Raw genomic sequence first — 25,367 nt, 5'->3', positions numbered from 1 at the left:
TGGATCACTTGAGGTCAGGAGTTTGAGACCAGCCTGGCCAACATGGTGAAACACTGTCTCCACCAAAACTACAAAAATTAGCCAGGTGTCGTGGCAGGCATCTGTAGTCCCATCTACTCAGGAGGCTGAGGTAGGAGAATTGCTTGAACCTGGGAGGTGGAGGTTGCAGTGAGCCCAGATGAGGCCATTGCACTCCAGCCTGGGCAACAAGAGCGAGACTCCGTTTCAAAAAAAAAAAAAGAAAGAAAAATTTCTGAAATGGACAAAGGTGCTTAGAGATATACACGCCTGTAATCCCAGCACTTTGGGAGGCCGAGGTGGGCGGATCATCGGAGGTCAGGAGTTCGAGACCAGCCTGGCCAACATGGTGAAACCCCGTCTCTACTAAAAATGCAAAAAAATTAGCCGGGTGTTGTGGCGGGCATCTGTAGTCTCAGCTACTTGGGAGGGAGGCTGAGGTAGGAGAATGACGTGAACCCGGGAGGCGGAACTTGCAGTGAGCCGAGATCGCGCCACTGCACTCCAGCCTGGGCCAGAGCGAGACTCCGTCTCAAAAAAAAAAAAAAAAAAAAAAAAATTAGCCGGGCATGGTGGCGGGCACCTGTAATCCCAGCTACTTAGGAAGCTGAGGCAGGAGAATCGCTTGAACCCAGGAGACGGAGATTGCAGTGAGCCGAGATTGCGCCACTGCACTCCAGCCTGGGCGACAAGAGCAAGACTCCGTCTCAAAAAAAAAAAAAAAAAAAAAAAAGATATAAAAAAGGAGACAAAAATCATTCTCCACGGTGCACCGAAAGCATAGCTGCACACAGAACCCTTGGGAATACTAATTTTTTTTTTTTTTTTTTTTTTTTTTTTTTTTTTTTTTGCTTTGTTGCCCAGGCTGGAGGGCAGTGGCGTGATCTTGGGGGAATACTACTTTTTGATCAAAATATAATCTGATCAAATTGTCTTAACTAGCTTGTCTTCCCTCCAGGGCCTGCACCTATTTCTTTTCCCTGTTTCGGGGTCCCCTCGGCTCCATCCATGCTGCATACTGTAGCATTTCACCCAGCCTTTCCTGCTAGCCCAAACACCACCCTTATTTTCTTTCTTCCTGGAACAACTGCCCTGCTAATTCCCAGTTTTCGATGAATTCTACCATCTGCTGCCTGCCTGCCTCCCGCCAGGCGCTGAGCACAGCTGGAGATCACACGACTTGTTTACGCAGGTGTCACTACCTATGTTTGCTCTGCAGCCTCGAGGGGGCGCCCCAGCGCCTCTGTCTTGTCCCTCTTCTAAAGCTCCACCGTTTTGTGTGTGCTTCCTGGTAGTTGCGTGGCCTGGGTTCTGTTCCTCCATTGGGTTAAGTTTTGGATTCTCAGTGCATAAAATAAAGATATTTGTTACTGTTGACAGGAAATGCAGGCAAGCATGAGACTGCTCACGTACTAGGAAATGAAGTAAGGCAGCTTTCCTTCTGGAAGTTAAACTAGAAAATTCCTAAATGGTCTGTAAACCAAAAAGTTACTTGTGTATGTATAATGAAATGATTTGGGAAGAAATGCACAAATTTTCAACCAAAAAGGGAGGAAGGAGTGGTCTCAGACTGCAGAGTGGAGAGGCCAAGCAGATTAGGGAGTACGGGTGGACAGCAGATTCAACCTGGAGGAAGCCCTGCGGTTCTGGGCCTCCTAATCAGGGCCTTTGCACACCCACCCGTGCTTTGATCAGGGAGTGGGGAGAGACCCAGTCTAGATAATTTCTATCTTTGCTGTTCTTCCTTTTTCTGTTTACACACTATTACTTTCTGCTTCTTTTATTGACCAAGTACTTCCTTCTGCTTTTCACATTTTTATTTTATTTCCAGTTTCTTGCACAAGTGCTTAATTCACTTAGTTTATTCCAAGTTTTTAGTTGATACAAAAACTTAAAACCATAAATTTTCCTCTTAGTACTATCTGAGCTAAATCCCATGAGTATGTCGTTTTCATACTTTTCTAGATATTATGTTATTTTGATTTTGTTTTCCTTTTTGGTCCAAGTGTTATTTAAGCATTTAAAAATTTTTTTTTTTTTTTTTTTTTTTTTTTTTTTTTGAGGCGGAGTCTCGCTCTGTCGCCCGGACTGGAGTGCAGTGGCCAGATCTCAGCTCACTGCAAGCTCCGCCTCCTGGGTTTACGCCATTCTCCTGCCTCAGCCTCCCGAGTAGCTGGGACCACAGGCGCCCGCCACCTCGCCCGGCTAGTTTTTGTATTTTTTTTAGTAGAGACGGGGTTTCACCGTGTTAGCCAGGATGGTCTCGATCTCCTGACCTCGTGATCCGCCCGTCTCGGCCTCCCAAAGTGCTGGGATTACAGGCTTGAGCCACCGCGCCCGGCCGCATTTAAAAATTTTTAAGGGGTAGGCATGTTTTATTTTCTGTTTTTTCATTAATTTCTACTTTTATTGAATTGCTGCAGATAATATTACCCATATGATTCTACTTATTGGACTATATTAAGATTTTTCTCTGTGGTCTAAAATAGGACTAATTGTTGTGAATATTCCTTAGACACTGGAAAAGATGTTATGTCTATTTAGGGGACAGCGTTTGATATCTATCATAGGAATTGTATTTTTAGTTCTTCTCAATCCTCATTTACTTTTTGTACCCTTAGTCTGGCAAGGAGTGTGCCAATTATTTCTGCCTATTCATTCACTCCTACAGTGTTTGCTATGAATAATGAGATTATGTGATTTGGTGCAAAGATTTTCCTACTTTTCCTATTTTTTTCTTGATTGTGAATTGTGCTCCTCAACATTATAAAATGCCCTTCTTACTCTTACTTAATGCTTTTTGCCCTGAAATCAACATTTGAGTAAGTTGTTTGTGATTCCTGATTTTTAAAAACTTTTTTGCATTTTCCTGGTATATCTTTTCCAATCTTGTATTTTTCAAACTCAGAATAACTTTAGCACTTTCGTGTCTACAACACTGAGTTGCATGATGGTTTGGGCTCCAATCTGAGGTTGTAGTTTTTTAATAGGTAAGCTTAGGTCTATATTTCTTCTTGTGAGACATTTGGTCTTGTTCTGTCATATAGTTTGGTTATGCTTTCTGTTTTGTAACTTTTTCAAATATTTCCCTATATTGGTTTGTTTTGCTGTGGTTGTGTGTGTGTGTGTGTGTGCATGTATGTGTGGATTATTTGAAAACTTTGTAGTTTTGTTCTGGGTTACCCTCAGAATTATACCATCCCATGACGTCTTTAATCCTCTCTTTCTTTAGATTGTCTTGTCTCTCCACTATATTTCTTTTTTCCCCCATTTCCCGTTTTCTTAATCACTGGATTTTAATGGATTATAGTAACTTTCTTGGTATATTCCGTCCGACTAAGACGTCTGCTTAAATCTCTACTATTTGATTTATCGGCTTGAACTCTATTTGACACCCAATTACAGAGGTAAAAATCATATTAACCCGAAGTCCCACGTTCCCTTCCCCTCCCTACTTCTGTCAGCGATGTCGTTTTTAAAGACCGAGGCTTTATAGCATTGACATTCTTTTCTGTACCCCCAATCGCGGCATCTGTTTCCTTAATCTTACGCTTAACCCCGTGCTCCTTGCCATCCTTTTGCAGCATGTCGCCTCTGCAGACTTATTTTCAACTTTTTGCTTATATAGGAGTGGTTTTGAATGAATGAGAGCGAGGGGCCTGGAGGGACTTCCCCCACCTCCCCATCAGAAAGCCCGGCCTCGGACCACTTCTCCTCCTCACCATCTGGGGGCGCTGCCGCGCTCCCCAAACCTTGTGGAATTTCGAAAATGTGCGCCAGGGCGACACCTCTTGATTGTGGAAGAAGACGCCGGCGGAGGGGAGCGTGCAGTGCGGTCCTCCCGCGGGCAGGGGGCAGTGCGGCAAGGCGCCGTCGGCGCAGGCGCAGAGGCCGAAGCAGGCGCAGGCGCAAGCGCGGCGCAGGCGCGGGCGCGCTCTCCCGGCAGCCCGCGCTCCCTGACCCCGCGCCGCAGAGCGCCCTGAGGACTCAGCGGAGGGTGGGCGCCGCCGAGGCCTCGTGCCGCCGGCGGGTTTCCGCGGAGTGCCGCCCGGCTCCGCGCTGCCGCCGCCGCGGCCCATGGGCAGAGTCGGCCGGGCGGGCCAGGTAAGTCGCACCCCGGCGGCCCCGGGTGGGCGGCCTGGCGGGGCCTGAGGCGGGCGCGCCTTCCCGGGAGGCGCCGGACGCAAGGCCGCGGCTTTAGGCCCGTCGCGAGGGGCGGGGGCCGGGCCAGCGCAGCCCGAGCCTCTGGGGGTGTCAGTCCCCGCGGCGGGCCCTGGTCTCTCCGCGCGGCTGCAGCCCGGGACCCTCCGCCCGCCGCCGCCTCCGGTGACCCGGGCCCTGACCTTCTCCCTCTTCCCCTCCTCCTCCTCCTGTCTGCCCCTGGCTCTTTGGTACTGAAGAGCGTTTCTCCTTCGCCTCGTGGACCACATCCTGACGAAGTGGTCCGGTCACTAGACCCCAGTAGCCCGGAGCGTGTCCCCCCTGACCCCGCACAGTTGCCCCTCTCCGGGACTCGGAGAAAGAAGCCGGTTCCTCTCCGGGTTTCAGAACTGGGAGTGCAGACGTTGTCGTTTCCCAGACTCCAGAGCTCCCTAGGACAGGAATGCAGCCCTGACCCCGGCGTCGCCTCCGCTCGTGCTGTTTGAGCGGTGTTTCCGCGCTCACGTCCGACCCCAAGCAGTCTTTGAGCTTCACCTTTTGCCCGGAGGATGTGTAATGATCGGAGAATGCGGGTGGAATGAGGTTCTGCCCCTGCTTGCAGGAGTTTGGTTTCTAGGACAGCAGGCGTGAAAACCCAGGCCCGGGTTGATCGGAGAGACGCAAGTAGGGTCTGAAAGGACCTCTCTTGGGAGAGGAGGTGATGCTTATGTTGAGTTTCGAAGGTACTTTGTTAGATGTGACAGGTGGGAAAAAAGGCTCCCGGCGATAAGTGCGAAAGTAGCAGAAGTGAAGCCCGGTAGTGCGTCCTGGAAACTGCAGGTAAGGCGGAGAGAAAGGTTTGAGGAGCGGGTGGTGCTGTGTTTCGAGGAGTAGTCAGGTCAGAACATGGAGGTTTCTTGAGAAGCAGTAAAGGAGCGCCATTGAGGGTCCATATTTTGCTAGAGCCAGACATATGGATGGGAAATAGTATATTCTAGATAAGGGCAAGATTCGCATATACTCAAGATGAGCACTGGCTCCCCGCAGCAGATGGAGTTTTTAAAAGGATGCAACTCAGTTTCCACATTTTTAGTTGATAAAGGCTGCAGATATTTTGATCCTAATGATGGCTTTTAGGGAATATGGGGTAACAGTTTAGTGAGCTGAACGAGAGGGCTTTTAGTTAGTTAAGCAAGGTGCTGCATGCAGTCCAGTTTCTAACAGCAGGTTGTGCGATTGTGAAACTCTGCGGAACAAAGACAGCGTTTCTGGAGGCTCTTGAGAGGATTGTTGTACATTCCCAAATGCAACTTTATTTAAAGTGGATTTCTTTTTACCTGGTTTGCTTTAAATTACCTTCCCATTATCCCCTGCATATGAATTTTTCAGACCTCCCCCCAGCAGGGAACAGATGATCCCAGGCTAGTCATCTCTCAAACCTTTCGTAATAGTCAATAGTGAAGGAAGTTCTGTTTATTCGCCTAAATTACAGGTGACTCTACTCGACTGTTTGCATTTTGGTAACAGCAGAGTGTGAGATTGAACGGAAAGATTAAATTGACAAGGGTGTCAGATGGAGGTACGGGAAAAAATTTTTTTTTAATTCTTTAGAAAATCATGTTATATGTTATACTTGAAGTAGATGCTTTTTTAGCTGTATTTTTTGCGGACACCAAAGTGCACCACGCCTTCCGTTTCCCCTCCTGTTCGTTTTTGTGTATATTTGCCATGTTTTTTTTCTCCTGAGACAGAGTCTCACTCTGTGGTCCAGGCTGGAGTGCAGCTGTGCAAGTCGGCTCACTGCAGCCTCCGCTTCCCGGGCTCAAATGGTTCTCCTGCCTCAGCCTCCTGAGTAGCTGGGATTACAGGCGCTTGCCACCATGCCCGGCCAATTTTTGTATTTTCGGTAGAGACAGGGTTTCACCATGTTGGCCAGGCTGGTCTGGAACTCCTGATCTCAGGTGGTCCTCCTGCCTCGGCCTCCCAAAGTGCTAGGATTACAGGCGTGAGCCACTGGGCCCAGTCTTGCCATATTCTTTAGGCTTCAAAGAGGCATGCTTTGTTTTGTGATGCATGAATAGCTATTTAGTGATAGAAATATTTCTTCCTAACAAGCCTGCCTCTTTAGGTGCTCGGAACTCAGACCTCGACTCTTTATTGGTTGTGTGGTGGTGGTAGTTTTTCTCTCCTTAATTATGGTTTACAGTTTAAATTTTATGCTACTTATAAGTTATGTGCTTAAAAAGCAGATCTGCAGATCTCACTGTTTCATAATAATGTGATTTAAATAGGTGCATTAACATTTTTCATCCTTTCACTAACACATTTAAAAAATATTAATAGAGCCACTTACAGTGTTCCAGCATGGTGCTAAGCTAGAGATACAAAGCTGAAGACTTAAACACCCCTGCCCTTAGGGGGCTTACACTGCAGGAAGAAACAGGTGTGTGAAACAATAGGCAGCACAACTTGCCAAGGTTGCTGTGATCTGAGTATGCTTGAGGAAACCAATTGGGGGGAGTTAGTTTTATGTGGGGGCAATAGTCACTAAAGGCTTCTGAGATGCACTTGAAAGATAAGTAGGTGGGGTGCTTCTGAGAAGACTCTTCCATGTTCTTTTTCCTGCCAGTTGCACATGTTTTAAAAAAAATACTTTCCAGCTTGGGTGGAATCTTGAAAACTCACCATTCTTCCTTCTGGCAGAACCATGTTTGTTATGTTTCTTGAGAGAAAATGTAGCCTATATGAAACGTGGGTTGCTCAAAGCGTAGTGTTGCCACAAAAAGGAAGGAAATAGCAAATATTTTAAAGTTATAAAACCCAGCAATTTGTATTTACTTTTGATCCTGGCTTTTTGTGGTATATCCAATTGTTAGAAAGTACAGCTTTTTGTTACCTGGCAGCAGACCTAATGAAATAAATGTGTTGTGTTGTCTAAGTAATATGTCAACGTTAATTAGGGTAAGTTTGGGTCTTGGCAGTCTTATTAATGCACTTACTACATTTCAGTAGTTGCGGTGGGGAGAATTAACTATTGTATATTCATAAATGCTTAATACAGCTAAAATAAGGAATACACACTTTTTAAGGAATAGATTAACTAAAACTGTAAATAAAATTACATAAAAGGAGGAAAACAAGGAAATAATGAGAACAGAATTCCAGGGAAATTACATAAATGGGTTGGGGGAGCAGTGTGGTTGAGTGTGGTTTCTGAGTCTAACTCCTGTCTTGTTTTGGGCGGTGAAATCACAGGTGCTTGCAGCATTATAATAATTAAACAAAAGCAGGTAATACGTATGTGGATGGATGAGAGTGTGTTGTTGCTATGATTAATCCCCTTCTGTGAACTTAAAGTTCAGTGAAAATGAGAAAAACAAAGAAAGCTCTTTTGCATTTGCTGTGATGCAGAGATTTGATTTTATAAGCTCAGTGTTAAGAAAACTAGCAGATGCTGGTGAGATGACATCAGTTTCTAATATTTAAAGCGTTTTGCAGGTTTCAGAAGAGAACTGAGGACCTTTAAATGAACATGAGATTTGCTGCCTAATGGTTTCTGAAACTTTTGCACAATGCAGCAAATCAACTGGAATTGTCAGTCAGCCATCTTAAATGGCATGGAATCAGAGGAGATGTGTGGTCTCATAAAACCTCATTAATTCACTTTTGAATTTTTTGCTTAATATCGAATCTATTGATGGAAGAACTGTTGGCAGCTGAGATCCAGTACACTGCTTGATTTTTAACCTCAAAGTTTAGAGAGCTCTTTCCTTCAGTGTTGACTCTTCTGGGGAGGGTGAGGAGTGTTGCTTCCCTCCCTGGGGTTTACCTCCTTCCCTTATTCCCCAGTGCTGCCTCTTTACCTATTTCTTTAAAAAAAATTTTTTATGTGTGGTGAAACATACATCCAATTACCATTTTAACACATTTTTATATTTTATCTTTTATTTTATTTTATTTTTTTGAGACAGAATCTCGCCCTGTCTTCCAGGCTGGAGTGCAGTGGTGCGATCTCCGCTCACTGCAACCTCTGCCACCCGGGTTCAAGCGATTCTCCTATGTCAGCCTCCCAAGTAGCTGGGACAGGGCTACAGGCATGCACCACCACACCCGGCTAGTTTTGTATTTTTAATAGAGATGAGGTTTCACCGTGTTGGCCAGGCTGGTCTCAAACTCCTGACCTCAAGTGATCCGCCTGCCTTGGCCTCCCAAAGTGCTGGGATTACAGGCGTGAGCCACCACACCCAGCCCATTATTAGTATTTTAATAAAGCTTATTAAATGCCTGCTCTATGACGGAAATTGTAGATGCAAAAATAAATAAATGAGCCTTTCCCCTCGAAGTTTAATGGGCATTTGGTTAACCCATTTCTGGTGGCACTAACGTGTTCATAAACACTTTTGGTAAAGTTCTCAAGTTATAAAGAGAAATGGATTGAGTATCCCTTACCCAAAATGCTTGGACCAGAAGTGTTTCAAATTTCGAGTATTTTTAGATTTTCAGAATGCCTACATATACATAGTGAGATATCTTGGGGATGGGACCCATGTCTAAACCCAAAATTCATTTATGCCTCATATATACTTTCTACAGATAGCCTGAATATGCAATATATGTAATACTTTTAATAATTTTGTGCATGCAAAAAGATTTCACTGCATTTTTGACTGTGACCCATCACATGAAGTCAAGTGTAGATTTTTTTTTTTTGAGATGGAGTCTCACTCTGTCACCCAGGCTAGAGTGCAGTAGCACGATCTTGGCTCACCACAAGCTCCGCCTTCCGGGTTCACGCCATTCTCCCGCCTCAGCCTTCCCAGTAGCTGGGACTACAGGCGCCCGCCACCATGCCCGGTTAATTTAGTTTTTGTATTTTTAGTAGAGGCGGGGTTTTACCGTCTTAGCCAGGATGGTCTCCATCTCCAGACCTTATGATCTGCCCGCCTTGGCCTCCCAAAGTGCTGGGATTACAGGTGCGAGACACCACACCCGGCCTGGTGTGGAATTTTCTACTTTGGGGTCATGTTGTTGCTCAGATTCGAAGGATTTCAGATTTTCGTATTGGAGATAGTCTGTATTGAGAAAAGCAAATATCTAAAGTAGAGTTTAGTTTGAGTTGCAAACAAATTTTGATTTATCTCTGTTTTGTGATTTTCCAGAAAGTCACATTGTTTATTTCTCAGAATGTATTAGTATTCCCCCTCCATTTTAAGAATAAAGAAGGAACAGAAGAACCTGTAGTTCAGTAGGCTTGGTTTGGTCACCAGTTGGATGAAGAGGACTCAAAAGATTAAGTTAGATGAAAGGTGCATGGTCATTTCTGAAGAAGTGTTTTTGGGAGCCACAATGCTAAGCTGGACACCCAGCATTGTTTTTCTTTATTGTTGCTGTTTGAGTTTTTTTAGATTAAAATTTAAGGATATGTATCTAGATGTGAACAATGAGTTTTGAGTTCTGGGTAAGCTGGAAAAAAAGTGTACAAAAACCTCAAAAGCTATTTGGCGTAGTGTTCTTCCTGCTGGCCAGTGATTGTTGGCCAGAAATTTCTAATTGAGAGGGCTTTGCAAATGGAGTATAAACTGCAGTTTGGCCTCATTTCCTATTTAGCTGTGGATTGGATATTGATCTTAGTCTGAGGATAGAGCAGTGAACAAAACAAACTGGATCTAGGTTTTCTTGGAGTTCAGAGTTATTAAACTAGGCTCTGAAGTGGACATCAGGAGATTCCCTCTAAGACTTTTGAGGACATGGTTATATTTCAGCCATATTTGTTAAAGAATGGAGTTCATTATTTTTTCCTGATTTGGCCTCAGTGCTTCAGGCCTATGTCACGAGACATCATCCCCAAGTTCCTGAGAAAGTGCAGTTTGGCAATGAAGATGTCAGGAGGAGAGTCTGTCTGCATCCCAGCATACCTTCATTCTTTTTTTTGGTCAGGGGGCTGGGGAGGTGGTGGAGTCTCGATCTATCGCCCAGGCTGGAGTGCAGTGGTGTGATCTTGGCTTACTGCAACATCTGCCTCCCAGATTCAGGCGATTGTCATGCTTCAGCCTCCCGAGTAGCTGGGATTGCAGTCGTCCACCACCATGCCCAGCTAATTTTTGTATTTTTAATAGAGACAGGGTTTCACTATGTTGGCCAGGCTGATCTGGAACTCCTGACCTCAAGTGATCCGCCCTCCTATGCCTCCCAAAGTGCTGGGATTACAGGTGTGAGCCACTACAGCTGCCATCCCTTCATTCTTATGTGATTCGTTTGAGCAGTCAGCCATTGATACCCCTGGACAGTCTGCTTTCCCTGCTTCTGTACGGCCTTGGGGGGCCTTTCATTTAAAAATCAAAATAGAGAGGTTTTAATTAATCGGAGGGTTCACATATGAAGGAAAAAGGAGAGGTTTTAATTAATCAGAGGGTTCATCTATGAAGGAATGGAAGAAACTAAAAAGTGGTACCAGTTTTTCGGGTGCTGACTTCAGCCAGGGAGTTCCTGTACTTAAGACCAGGGCAGTTCTGAGGGAACAGAAGTTGGTGTGCACTCCGTCCCTCACTCCAAACAGTGTGGTACCAACATCAGCTGAGGTGTTGGGGTGGCGGGGTCTTAGAATCCTGGTAATGGAGGAGCTGAGAAGTAAGAGTACCTTCAAGAGAAATGCTTGCCGAGTCAGACCTAAGGAGGATATGTGTTAAATATTTTCCTTCTCTTCTGAGCCACAGAACACAAGCAAATTAGGCTTTTCGATAACACTGTTTCCATGGGAAAATGCTTTATGGGCCCCCTGGGCATATGGGACAGACTTTGGGAATTTGTCCATAAATTGGGAACTACTATGCTAAGCATTTGCTTGCAACTTGTGGGTTTCTGTTTAAATTATGTTCTCTTTCTGTCTGTGAGATTGATTTCTTGTTTGAAGAAGTAAGCATGTTGGTGGGTTTCAGAATGTTGAGTTTTTTTTAAAAGTGGCAGTTGGGGTTCACTGGTGAGGGCTTTGGAGTTGGCCTGGCTGGGTTGGAAGGGGCTTCCACTGTGGCCTTGGGCAGATTGATTCCCTCAACCCCAGCATCATGTCTGTACAGTGCTGGGCTTTCATGGGACCTGCTGCTGATGCTGCATTGCATGTTACGCTTTGTGCCTGCTGACTCGATTTTTGTTTTCACATGTTCCTCTGTTCTGCACGGAAGCTGTATGTTGCTTGTTCATATGCAGATTGTTGATTGTCTTTGTAATCGCTATCATTAAAGATGACAAGTTTCCACTTGGTGGGATATGAGGAAATCATAATATTTAAGATATAACCAGCTCCCCCTTGATAATCGTAATTGACAGAATCACATCTAAGAGGTCATTTCTGTCACTTTTTTCCCTAGGAGTGTATTTAAATTTTTTCTTTATGAAAGGGTAGCTAATTGTGCTAAATCAACCTGGTAATTTGTGTTTTGTAAGGCTTCTACTTTTTGGCACTGACATGAATAGAATTTTTTAAAAATTTGATATATGTAATTAATAATGTCCCAATTCTTACCTCATTATGTGCCCTAGCATTGAAGGATTTCACTCATGGATCACCTGACTGCATGGTCTTATAGATGGAAAAATGAATTCTAGAGGCTTATTTTAGAAATAATACATGACGTAGCTTCATGTATCAGGAAGAACCCTACATTAATGGTACCAGGAGCCTTGGCCTCTGTTGCTGAAAGGTCCTGGACCTTTTACCTCTAAAATTTCATGATTTTTATTTTAACATGAAAAGCCTTTATTGAATTGTGCATTCTTTAATCCCCACCCCTTTTGCCTTTCAGCATTAAACTGAAGAAAAGATGTCCCTGTACGATGACCTAGGAGTGGAGACCAGTGACTCAAAAACGGAAGGCTGGTCCAAAAACTTCAAACTTCTGCAGTCTCAGCTTCAGGTGAAGAAAGCAGCTCTCACTCAGGCAAAGGTAAAAACAAGCCCAGAGCAGGAGAGCAGAGGCCTCCAGAGTGGGTTCCTCATTAGGATGATAAGGAATTTGGTTTCAGCTTGCTCTTCTGCCTTTGTATTGGGTAAATGGTGTTAAACATTTGTAGGGGGAGAGGAAGGAGGAGTTTAAGGCAGCTTTGCTGCTCCTGGCTCCTGGGAATAGGAACATTTCATGGGACAGGAATGAAGAAAAACAGTACTCTGCGGGGTTGGGCGCCGTGGCTCACGCCTGTAATCCCAGCACTTTGGGAGGCCAAGGCAGGCAGATCATGAGGTCAGGAGATGGGAGACCGTCCTGGCTAACATGGTGAAACCCTCTCTCTACTAAAAATACAAAAAATTAACTGGCATGGTGGGTGGGTGCCTGTAGTCCCAGCTGCGCGGGAGGCTGAGGCAGGAGAGGAGAATGGCCTGAACCCGGGAGGCAGAGATTGCGCCACTGCACTCCAGCCTGAGCGACACAGCAAGCCTCCGTCTCAAACAAAACAAAACAAAACAAAAAACCGGTACTCTGAACCAGCAGTGACACTGGTTTTCAAACTTAAGTAGTGGAGGTCTAAGATTGAGTGAGAACTTGTTTAAGGTGCTGATTTTGTAGCCATCCTCCTAATATTCTGGTAAACTCTAGTTTAAACTGGAGCCCCAGGAGTGGGCATTTTTTTTTTTTTTTTTTTTTCTTTTTTTTTTTTGAGGCGGAGTCTTGCTCTGTCACCCAGGCTGGAGTGCAGTGGCCGGATCTCAGCTCACTGCAAGCTTCCCCTCCCGGGTTCCCGCCATTCTCCTGCCTCAGCCTCCCAAGTAGCTGGGACTACAAGCGCCCGCCACCTCGCCCGGCTAGTTTTTTGTATAGGAGTGGGCATTTTTAAGTAGCGTTCCTACTGGTTTGTTGGAGATAGTTTGGAAGCAGCACGTTGGGAAGAAGCTCCACAGAATGCCTAAGCTGCTGGGTGTGACTTATTGAAGTTTTGTGAAGTATTGAAGTATTGGTTGTGAAGGCGTCAGGCATACATGTTCTGGATGCTAATTGCTTTTGTTTCTGTTGTGTACATGTTGGGTATTGGCAATGTCCTTGAAATAAGTCAACATGTAAAACATTAAAAACATAGTTGTTGACTGGCTATTTGCCATTAAAATGTAGGCATGAGAATGGTATGATTTGTTTACTATTTTAGAGGTCTTTATGCTCTAGAGTTTGCATTCGCAATGGAGGCTATATCCCCCCAAACAGAGCGAATATTGGTCTTTTGGGGGGTGAAAAAAATCTTGCTCATATTGTGCACAGTGTTAAAATTTCATGTATTTTAAAATGTATTAAAAGAGAAAATGTATTAAAAGGCTCCTTGTTGGGGAGGCAATAATTAAACTTGAGAAAAAGTACTTTAGAGATACATGCTGAAATATTTACTGATAAGATGATGTCATTTTTGGGATTTACTTCGAACCAATTCAGTACCGGGCAGGGGAGGGAGGGAAGAACAGAACTACCCATGAGTTGGTAATCATTGAAACTGGATAGCAGAGACTTAAGAATTTATAATCATTAACAAATTTAGATTTTTTGGGTGCCAGTATTTTTTGTTTTTTTAAAACAAGTTTTCATTCCAAATGTAAGGAAGGTTAGCAAAACCTCGTTTTTCTCTTTAATTTTTTTAAAAAGTAAATGTATAAAATCTTTGTAGATTTCGTGTAACTTTTGCTTTGCAGGAAAGATGTGGATGTGAGCCACCGTGCCCGGCCTTATATAGATTTTTAAAACTTGAGGTAGCTTGTGAAGTTATTTCTACTAACTTTCTAAAACTTTTGAGATTGCTATGTACAGTTAGTTTTGTGGTTTTTTTTTTTTTTTTTTTTTTTTTAAGGGCAATGAAGATTGCATTCTCTTAGGCTGTTTAGTTACTCAGAATACTAGATTGGCCTAGCCAAACCTGTAAAGATATTTATTTGGTAGAGAAAATTTGAAGCTGTGGTTTCATTTGTATCTCCATTTGAAAAAATACAGAGTTGTTTCTTGGTGTCCACAGGGAATTGGTTCAAGGATCCCCCCACCGGATAACAAAATCCAAGAGTGCCCAAGTCCCTTATATAAAATGGTGTGGAATTTGCACATAACCAGCACATATCTTCCCATATTTTAAATAATCTCTGGATTGCTTGCAATACCTAACACAATGTAAATGCTGTGTAAAAAGTTGTTATACCGTATTTTTTTTTTTGTTTGTATTTTTTGTTGTATTGTTTTATGTTCTTAATATTTTCAGCCTGGGGTTAGATATGTGGAACCTGTAGATACAGAGGGCCAACTCTATATTCAATAGAAAATAATAATAGAAAATACGTGATTCTGACTGGGCACGGTGGCTTGCACCTGTAATCCCAGCACTTTGGGAGGCCAAGGCGGATGGATCATCTGAGGTCAGGAGTTTGAGACCAGCCTGACCAACATGGTGAAACCCTGTCTCTAATAAAAATACAAATATTAGCCCAGTGTGGTGTCATGCGCCTGTAATCCCAGCTACTCTGGAGGCTGAGACAAGAGAATTGCTTCACCCTGGGAGGCGGAGGTTGCAGTGAGCCTAGATCGAACCACTGTACTCCAGCCTGGCGACAGAGCAAGACTCCATCTCAAAAAAAAAAAAAAAAAAAGAAAGAAAATATGTGATTCTAATAAATCTCCCTTCCGTTCTTTAAACTTTCATATTTATTTTGTGAGTTGTTAATTGGATTAAATTTTGTTTGCTTAAATTTATAAGTATTGTTATATTCAGGAGAGATGAAGGCGTATTTTGTGCCTTTTATAGTGGTAATGAAAATTTGTAACACTTTGACTTGCAAAAGAGAAAAACTAAATCTTTCTAATCAAAAGATCTAATGGTTACCACCATATCCATGTGATCAACCTTAGCATTGTTGATAGACAGCCTGACTCAGTGTGCCTGCTGTGTGATGCAGGAAGGGGCACACTGCCTCATCTGGGAAGTGTTCTTGCCTAAAAGCTTTACCCTGAATTCTTTAACCTTTAACCTCCAGGTTTCGGGAATTACAGGGAACAGAGGAACAAGCTAAACTAAATAGTCAGGTAGTTAGTTATTAGACAGATCTAGAACAAACAGCATTTTACAAGATAGTGTCAGAGGAAAAAAAGGAAGAGGAGATGAAGATGATGGTGATGATGATGATGGGGAAGAGGTACTGTTCTCAATCAAGACACTTAAAAAACAAAAGCATTTGAGGAACTTTGGTAGGATCCTGGTTCAAAAAAATCAGCTGTTTAAAGGACATTTTGGGGATATCTTGGAGAATCTGAACTGGATGGGAAATGACATGAGAATTAGTGATTTTTGTAGGGGTGGTGACCTCACATAGGAGAATATCCACAGTTTCAGGAGATTAGGGTGAAGCGTCATGATGTCTCCAACTTTCTTTCAAATGGTGTAGCAAGAAATGTAGGTGTAAGGCCAAGAAAGTATGGTAGAACATTAACTATAATTGAATGTGTAGGAATGATTGTTTTCTTTTAAAAACTTTTTTTTGTAGATTCGTAATAAAGGAGGTAGGAAGGATTCTGTATCCTAGTAGGAGGGAACAAAATCCTCATCCCCAAGTATCTTTTGAAAGTGACCAAGTTTATTGTAAACCTTTCACAGAAATGGAGAAAATCTCGTGTTTTTTTGAAAAGCTGAAAAGAAAATAACATATGATTATAGTAATAAATTAAAAGGCTGTTGTTTTAAGATTATAGTTTTCTCATATCTCAAAGGTTTGTTGCAGGGACCAGAAAGAAAGTATTTGTTGCAAACAGTGTGAATTTTAATTTGAAACTGCTGTATGTTTTCCTCGTTTTTGATGATTTTAGAGCCAAAGGACGAAACAAAGTACAGTCCTCGCCCCAGTCATTGACCTGAAGCGAGGTGGCTCCTCAGATGACCGGCAAATTGTGGACACTCCACCACATGTAGCAGCTGGGCTGAAGGTAAGGCCGCACCTGCCTGTGACCTTGATACATTTTCCTGTTTTCCATGTGGCTTATTTTGCATATATGTTACTCTTAACAGATAGTCTCCTTAGTAGGCCTTTGAAACCAAGTCAATATTATTTTCCACTTAATTTTTACTTTTGTTTTGCCAATTTTAAAATTTATCTATTTGAAATAAAATAATTTGTTGTAGAAAAATCAGAAACTAGAGATAGGCAGAAAGAAAAACAAATTACCTTCAGTCATACACTCCAGAAGTGAAGAACTTATATTTTTCCATTCTGTGCCTGCTCCACCTTCTGCTAACTTGCGTTTCTTACTTATTACGTTGTGACTCTGTCAAAAAATACAGGACTGTATGATCCCATTAATGGCTTCACTCTACTCTCTTGTGTAGATGAACTGTAATTCCTTTAATGCTGGATATATGGGGTGTTCTATTTTTTGCTATCATAACAATGTTAGTACTTACTGATTTATTGTGGATTAAAACAGAGAAAGGGATTTTAAAACCCACTTCCACCCTAACCTTTATGATTCCAGTGATTTTACATATGCTCGAAAACAAACATGTGGTCAAGTCTATAAACTGGGTTACTGAGGATGAAGAAGATCTGGAAAAGGATAACTCAAAATCATAGTAAAAACTAGATAAAATGAGGTAAAATGAGTGAATAAACTAGTTAAAATTATACCCACTATTTAAGGGTACGTTTATCTTTCCACAGATGGCATTCAGATAATGACTGTGGTCATTTAAACAACACTATGAATCGCACAAAACCGCTTGATGGAAAATGACCAAAAGATTAATAATAGTGCTATCAAGACAGTTTCTTAGCAAGGCGTGCTTGTCCTTCCCACCACATGTGGGAAGGGCTGCATCAGGCTGGGGCAGCCCCAAGGGCACACTCCTGCCGGCTTCATTTCACGTCACTGTTCTGGGTTGGGCTCTGCCTGCGGCCTGTCCTGCTTGTGTTCTGGGCCAGGCTGTGGCTGCAGCTTACCCTTGAGTTATCCTTTTCTGAGGGGAGCGGGTATTGCTCCTGAGGGCTGGTTCTTCAGGAGGGAAGGCACCCCATGGTGGAGGTGTTTTTTTGCTGATTCCTAGTCATTGAGCATTTTCCGCCATAAATTTGGTACCTGGTTTTTTCCTACTACATCTAATTTAAAAACTGGCTCATCGTTTCTTCTCTAATTGTGTATTGGTTCTAGTACCTATATTAGTCTCCTATTTAATGAGTAAGCCTTTTTCCTCCTTGTTACATAGTTTTCACGATCAATTTTTAATTTTATTCTCATTAAGCGAATGCATCATAATTTACACAAGTATTCCCTAACTGTAAAACCACCTAGATTTGCTTTTACGTTGCCTTTATAAATACCATTCTAATTAACATCTTTTTGGGATTTTTATTTTTGAGACAGGGTTTTGCTCTGTCACCACACTGGAGAGCAGTGGCAGTCTTGGCTCACTGCAACCTCCTCCTCCCGGGCTCAAGCGATCCTACCACCTCAGTCTACTGAGTTGCTAGGACCACAGGCGTATGCCATCACGCTTGACTAATTTTCTGTAGAGACGAGGGTTCACCATGTTGTCCAGGCTGGTTTTGAACTCCCGAGCTCAAACGATCCACCTGCCTTGGCCTCCCAAAGTGCTGAGATTATACAGGCATGAGCCTCTGCACCCAGCCCACTAATGAACATCTTTACAGAGATGTTTCTGTGTAATTGGGGTTATTTTCTTGGATTTCCTGAGGTGACATTAAGATAGCCGTTTTTATGGCTGGTCTGTTCTGGCACCAGTTTACTTCCAGCAGTGCACAGTATCACCTCAGGCATATGAGGGTGAATTTTACCCCATCCTCCCTCCTCAGCATTGAGGGTATTAACATTTTAATTTTTTTTAATTGAACAAATCACTTTATTCATTGTAGCATTTAGAAAAGGATGATTGATTTCATTGTTAAGCGTAGCAGGGTTTATACGTAAAAGTTTTTTTCTTTGAAATTTTGAAGTGTCAGAGAATGAACCTTCATATTGACAGTTTGTTCTCTTAGACACGTTGTGATAATTGTGTTAGATAAATTGAGTGACTGATTGTCAGTTTCTCTCTAAATAATAACTGAAAAGAAATCTTCATGTGCTTTTGTATTTTTTAAATGTCTTTTATAAAATGAATACAAATGCATAACTAACCTTTAGGAGCCCTACATTAAATATCTTTTCCAGTGTTAGGGCCTGGGAGGTGATTATAGTTACTTTCCTAATTGCTCTTATTCATTGGATCATAGCATTTCCTGATATTTCGTCGTAAGGAAATGATGAAGTGTTTGTTTTATAGTGTAAAATGTCAGACCCAACCATGAAACAAAGAAACTGTTAGATTTAGGTGTGTTAATATGGCATGTAAGCTGTCTTGTTCTTATCGGTTCTGTGTTCAAGCAGGAAACATGTTTACGAACGACCTTCTTGCCTTTTCTACAGTTGGACAGTGTACCTCCTGTAAGAGGTACAGACTGGGCGCTCAAGGACATGAATCCTTGTCGTTTTGGATGTGTGTTTAAATAAAAGGGGACACTAATCCTAACCTGTGCTTGTTTGAGGTGTCTTTGAAAATGAGAAAAGGCATTGTTACAGCTAATAACGAATAATTATGCTAAGAAAACTAACAGGAGAAAGTGTGGGAAGGTTTAGTAAAATTGGGTCAGGGCTTCCAGCACCACGTGTAGACTGAGGCCAGCCTAGGGTAAAGTTCTGTGTCTACTCAGGTATTTCCTAGTATACTGGCTGTGCTCTGCCTCTCTTGTTTTGCTAATTTCTTTGTCGTGGCTACTTCTTTTTTTTTTTTTTTTTTTTTTTTTTTTTTGAGACGGAGTCTTGCTCTGTCGCCCAGGCTGGAGTGCAGTGGCCGGATCTCAGCTCACTGCAAGCTCCGCCTCCCGGGTTTGCGCCATTCTCCCGCCTCAGCCTCCCGAGTAGCTGGGACTACAGGCGCCCGCCACCTCGCCCGGCTAGTTTTTGTATTTTTAGTAGAGACGGGGTTTCACTGTGTTAGCCAGGATGGTCTCGATCTCCTGACCTCGTGATCCGCCCGTCTCGGCCTCCCAAAGTGCTGGGATTACAGGCTTGAGCCACCGCGCCCGGCCTGTCATGGCTACTTCTTTTCTTTCAAAGAGTAGACCAAGTTTCTGAATGTATAGATGAGAAAGCACAAACCGTTATCTAAACCCGATTTTAGTGAACCTTAAAAAAAAAATATGATGCTGGAAGGGAAATTACATCCCCATGTGTCAAACTCAGTGCCTGAAATGCAGCCTGCCTGGGAAGGGACATGTGTTCAGAGGATTAAAAAGACCGAGAAGATGGTTTCTGAGATCTCCATATATTGTTATCTCCATGTAATCAAAATCTGAAGTTATTCTATTAAAATGATGACTGCAAGAATGATTGTGGTGTTCATGGTTGTTTTATTTTTTAAGTTGTCATAGAGATCTATAAAAAAAAAGCATTCAGTGCTTTACTATAAATATTCAAATTTTTTACTCAACTAACATTTTAGCTGGTGGTGGCTTATTTAGGAATTCCAGGAAAAATGCCATAGAGTATTATAGAGATAGTACTAATCTAAGAGGTGGAATTTTGTGTCCTGTGTCTGCTGCCACCTGATGAGGCATGTGGCCTTGTCTGGTATTTGTTTTCTTTGTCTGTGAAACAAAGGAGGGGGCTAGATGATGTTCAAGGCCCTTTTATCTCCCATATGCTTTGACCTTAATTTTGTGAGTAGAGCGCTAAGATATAAAGATGATTTTTACTGCTGTTTTTACCTTCCTCAGGATCCTGTTCCCAGTGGGTTTTCTGCAGGGGAAGTTCTGATTCCCTTAGCTGACGAATATGACCCTATGTTTCCTAATGATTATGAGAAAGTAGTGAAGCGCCAAAGAGAGGAACGACAGAGACAGCGGGAGCTGGAAAGACAAAAGGAAATAGAAGAAAGGGAAAAGTAAGGCTTCCTTCGGATTTGGGAATGTTTTACAGTTGAAATGTTCATTAAAATGTTAATGAATGGACTTCGCTGCTGTCTGTAAGGCTAAAGTTAATTTTCATGGGTGATCTGATCAGTCACTACAAGGAATCAAACTGTTTTATGATTTGTACCTGTTACATCTCAGAATGTAGACTTCACCTATAGACTGAAGATCTAAAGTGTATATTTTGAGTGAGTTGTTAGAAAAATAACTTAAAAACCTGATGTTGAAAATTTTTTTTCTGTGCTGGTACTCTGCTATAGGTTGACTATCCCTAATTCAAAAATGCGAAATCTGAAACGCTCCAAAATCTTTGGAATGCCAACATGCCGCTCAAAGGAAATGTGCATTGGGGGATTTTGGCTTAGGGATGCTGAACCGGTAATTGTAATGCAAATATTCCAAAATTCGAAACACTTCTGGTCTCAGGCATTTGGAATAAGGGATTCTCAACTTGTAAAATCACAGCTATTTAAAGTACTTAAAATACTCTTCTTTCTTAACTTTTACTATTTTTGAGCCAGGTGGAATTTTTAAAAATTCATATGCAGCTTTTATTTATGTTTTTGCAAAGTATGAGTAGTAGAATGTATTTGTAGTTCTTCTTTTGAAAAATATTTAGTATTAATTATCAAATAGTTAACATGTATTAAATATTAATATACTGTCCCATTTTTTGAATCATTTCATGAGTGAAAGTGTTATAGACTGTTGAAATGATTAAATTATTACTATGTTGATAGGCTTTAACATTGGAAAAGGTCAATGTCAAGGAACCTTTTTTTCCTGCTGGTTACTCTAATGTAGTTATTGGTTCAATTTATCTCTTGAATTTTTCTCACTTTTCATACTTTATCTACTTTAATCTTTTACCAGTTATGCTTCCTACCTCTGCAACTTAATAGTTGATTGTGAAAGGATTTGGTTATCTTCTGGCCAAGAGGAAGTCATCCCAGGTTCAGGTCTCTAAATTGGTTCATCCGTGATGAACATTTATTTCCTTTATTATCACAGAAGGCGCAAAGACAGACATGAAGCAAGTGGGTTTGCAAGGAGACCAGATCCAGATTCTGATGAAGATGAAGATTATGAGCGAGAGAGGAGGAAAAGAAGTAAGGCGTGAACAAATATGTCTTAAATATATTTAAATAGTGGAAGTACAATTCCACTATGTGCTTTTTCTTTTCAGTTTGATAAATAGTTCATTTGACGTTGATTTGGGTAATTTTCTTTCTGGAATCCGAGCAATACACATTTGTGTAAGTTTTAATTTATATTGGGCTTTCATATATATTTTCCTTGGAGCTTCACAACCACTTTCTAACATTTATTTATTGGATACTTTGGGACTAGCTTAAAATCTATTCCTATACTGTCTTTACCTGCAGCACAGTCCAGTTGGCCTATGCTGAATCCACTCTGTTGTTTCTCTTAGGGGAGAAGCATAGTTAACATTGAGTGTGTCTGTGTTGGGCATTGTGACACATTTCTTTTTTTTTTTTTTTTTTTGAGGCAGAGTCTCGCTCTGTCGCCCGGACTGGAGTGCAGTGGCCAGATCTCAGCTCACTGCAAGCTCCGCCTCCCGGGTTTACGCCATTCTCCTGCCTCAGCCTCCCGAGTAGCTGGGACTACAGGCGCCCGCCACCTTGCCCGGCTAATTTTTGTATTTTTAGTAGAGACGGGGTTTCACCGTGTTAGCCAGGATGGTCTCGATCTCCTGACCTCATGATCCGCCCGTCTCGGCCTCCCACAGTGCTGGGATTACAGGCTTGCGCCACCGCGCCCGGCCATTGTGACACATTTCATCTCCACTGTCTTAGTTAATCCTCAGATGTTGGTTTTTGTTAACTTGTTTTGGAATTCAGTATACAGGTTGAATATTTGTAGGTCTCGTTTTTCCAGCTTATAAATTGCCCTTTTTAATAAGGAGGCATGCTTTCCGTATTAAGGACATTGTTTTGTTTTGTTTTTTTCTTAAACACCAGCGGGGGCCGGGCGCGGTGGCTCAAGCCTGTAATCCCAGCACTTTGGGAGGCCGAGACGGGCGGATCACGAGGTCAGGAGATCGAGACCATCCTGGCTAACACAGTGAAACCCCGTCTCTACTAAAAATACAAAAACTAGCCGGGCGAGGTGGCGGGCGCCTGTAGTCCCAGCTACTCGGGAGGCTGAGGCGGGAGAATGGCGCAAACCCGGGAGGCGGAGCTTGCAGTGAGCTGAGATCCGGCCACTGCACTCCAGTCCGGGCAACAGAGCGAGACTCCGCCTCAAAAAAAAAAAAAAAATAAAAATAAAAAATAAAAAATAAAAATAAAAACACCAGCGGGAACTAGATAGCTTTGAATGAGAAGACTTTGTTTGACCATGTAGCTCATGATAGGGAAGTAGTGGCATGCCCATTATATGTATAGTTGTTGACAGATTGATGTTCTTATTTTAATGTGATTAGTAGCAGATTTCCAGTAATCACCCTGAATTTTTTTAACTGAACTTATTAGGGCTAATCTGCTTTTCAGAATCAGTAATCACTCTCAGTCCTAGTGACGAGGTTAGTAAAATGATCATAGGAAGTATTTCAAAAGAAATATAAGGTTTTACTCAGGTTCATATTTCTCCTTGAGGATTTTATATCGTCCAGTCCTGTTGATCAAAATGCATGGACACTGGCTTTAGAATAATTTCTAGAATAATTCTTTAGAATAGTTTATTTATTTATTTTTGAATTGGAGTCACTCTGTCGCTCAGGCAGGAGTGCGGTGGTGCAATCTTGGCTCACCACAACCTCCAACCTCCTGGGTTCTAGCAGTTCTTCTGCCTCAGCCTCCAGAGTAGCTGGGATTACAGGTGTGCGCCACCACATACATCTAATTTTTACATTTTTTGTAGAGACGGGGTTTCACCCTGTTTGTCAGGCGGGTCTCAAACTCCTGACCTCAAGTGATTCACCCACCTCAGCCCCCCAAAGTTCTGGGATTACAGGTATGAGCCACTGCACCCGGCCTCTTTTTTTTTTTTTTTTTTTTTTTGAGACCCTCTCGCTCTGTTGCCCCGGCTGGAGTGCAGTAGTGCTATCTCAGCTCACTGCAACCTCCCTCTCCCAGTTTCAAGTGATTCTTCTGCCTCAGCCTCCCGAATAGCTGGGATTACAGGTGTGCGCCACCATGCCCAGTTGATTTTTGCATTTTTAGTAGAGATGGGGTTTCACCATGTTGACCAGGCTGGTCTCAAACTCCTAGCCTCAAGTGATTTGCCTGCCTCAGCCTCCCATGTGCTGGGATTACAGGAGTGAACCACTGTGTCCAGCCAGAATAATTTCTTTTGTCAAACGTTTTGTGCTGATGCAGCATGACTTTGTAATCAGTTTTTAAAATTTTACATTTTATGTTATTTCATTGTTAAGATATAATACATATGTATTATATAATATTATGTATATATAATCCATGTATGTTAGGACTTATACCTAATGCAAAATTCCTGTGGTCTCCACTGATGTTCTCCTTCCAGTTGTTGAATAGCAGATAGAAAAGATCTGTCTTACCTCTTTTGGTTTGTTTGTGTTCACCATTCATTGTCCAGGAAATACACCAGGAATAGTGACAACACGCAGCAGTTTCATCAGGAGCCAGAAGGACCCACACTTTCAAATGTGTGTTTAATTCCAGTAGTTTGCACCCTGGAAAAGGAGCGTGCTGTGTGGTGGGGGGGATTTGGCAACGCAGGGAGCTGGGTTTACTCCCTTTCTGTTGATTCACTCCCCTCTGATCATTCTCTTATCTGTAAACCGGATGCAGTAATATCTACTTCAGAGGTCTGTGAAGCCCGAACAAGGCCATGCGTATAAAGGGCCTGATACGTATTGCTCTCAGTAGATAGTTACATTACTCTCTTTTTAAGTAACTGCTGGTTCTCTTGGTTGTATTGTTTTGCCTTAAAGTTATCATTTGCAAACTACATTGTGGGGCTCTTGAGTTCCTTTTATGAAGGAACAATTTTGCATATCTGAGGGAGTGTTGCCTCTTCTCTACATTTTAAATCCTAGCATCAGAGGTTTGTTTATATGTAGCAGGAGGTCATCAGAAGTAGCAGGCCCTCCTTTTTTAGTTTTTTCTTAGTGGGGTGGGTGATAGATATATGGTGTGTCATAGTCCTTGGGAGTCTGGCATCAGAAACCTCCTTTAATGCTTGGATTTGTGGTTTTGCAGGCATGGGCGGTGCTGCCATTGCCCCACCCACTTCTCTGGTAGAGAAAGACAAAGAGTGTAAGTAGATCTGTGTCTTCCTCTTTTATTCTGATACAGGTCTTTAACCCAATCACTGGGGGGGGGGGGGGATCTCAGCTTGGGCCTCAGGTTTCCTAAGTTTAGAAGGAAAAGACCTGCAAGCCTGCCTGGCTCTATCACCTGAGGCTGCACCTGGATCTCAGAATGCAGCGCCCTCCTGCAGAGACCTTTCTATGCCAGGCTCTGAGGCTTGGATTTCATGCAGTGGAATCCATCTCTTTTTTATGCAATTCACTTTGTTTTCATTAACATTTCTTACTTCTTGTTAGATTCATTTGGAGATAAAACAGCAGATCATTACAGTTTTTTAACTCAAGAGGTTTAGAGGCTGTTATATTCATGACCCTCCACAAGGTGGCAGTGCCTTCCTTGATTAGATTTTTTTCTTCCCTTTCCATTTCAGTGCAGGTGGGTTTGCATGTCATTTTATTGCCAAAACACCCTCATCCACTGTTCCTTCTCGCAGTAGAATTTGGGGATTGGGATTGGACACTTGAATATCATCTAGGTCATTTTCCCATTCTCTGGATTGGACCATACCTAAACTATCCCAAGCAGATATTCTCATTTATAGTACTTTTTAAAACTTGTTGGATTTTATTTATCTTTTAAAGAAGATAATTTCTAAGATGTTATGAAATGCCTGTTACGTGAAAACAACAGACAAACAATAAACCCCAATTGAAACCAGTCTTTGGGAGTGGGGCTCAAGGCATCTGGATGGTCTTAAAGCTTCCTGCTGACTTTCATGTAACTAGGGTTGAAGCCACCGCTCCAGTGCATGGCCTCTAACCTCGGAGACCTTTGTGGGCCATGAGGCTGATGAGATAGGTCGGGGTCTAGACAAGTGCACACAAGGTGCTGCAGGAGTCAAATGATGGCCTGATTGTATCTCCTTGGAACATACAGAAGCTCTTTCCAGCAAGAATATTCATTCAATGAGATTTTAAAGGGTAAATAACATT

General features: G+C 42.5%; 1 protein-coding gene across 1 annotated transcript in view; it reads left to right on the top strand.

Annotated features, from left to right (window-relative positions):
• Positions 1-3,920: 3,920 nt before the first annotated feature.
• Positions 3,921-25,367, top strand: part of RBM17 (RNA binding motif protein 17) — a 28,854-nt gene continuing 7,407 nt past the window's right edge. Inside the window, exons 1-6 of the mRNA XM_030940965.1 lie at positions 3,921-4,122; positions 11,958-12,098; positions 15,972-16,088; positions 19,928-20,094; positions 21,134-21,231; positions 24,325-24,381. Coding sequence (XP_030796825.1) covers positions 11,976-12,098; positions 15,972-16,088; positions 19,928-20,094; positions 21,134-21,231; positions 24,325-24,381 — 562 coding nt within the window. The 5' untranslated portion in view covers positions 3,921-4,122; positions 11,958-11,975. The remainder of the gene's footprint in view (positions 4,123-11,957; positions 12,099-15,971; positions 16,089-19,927; positions 20,095-21,133; positions 21,232-24,324; positions 24,382-25,367) is intronic.

Source organism: Rhinopithecus roxellana, chromosome 11 (genome assembly GCF_007565055.1).
Source record: "Rhinopithecus roxellana isolate Shanxi Qingling chromosome 11, ASM756505v1, whole genome shotgun sequence".
NCBI lineage: Eukaryota > Metazoa > Chordata > Mammalia > Primates > Cercopithecidae > Rhinopithecus > Rhinopithecus roxellana.
Note: the sequence above shows the minus strand (reverse complement) of the source record. Positions and strands in the feature narration are given on the sequence as shown.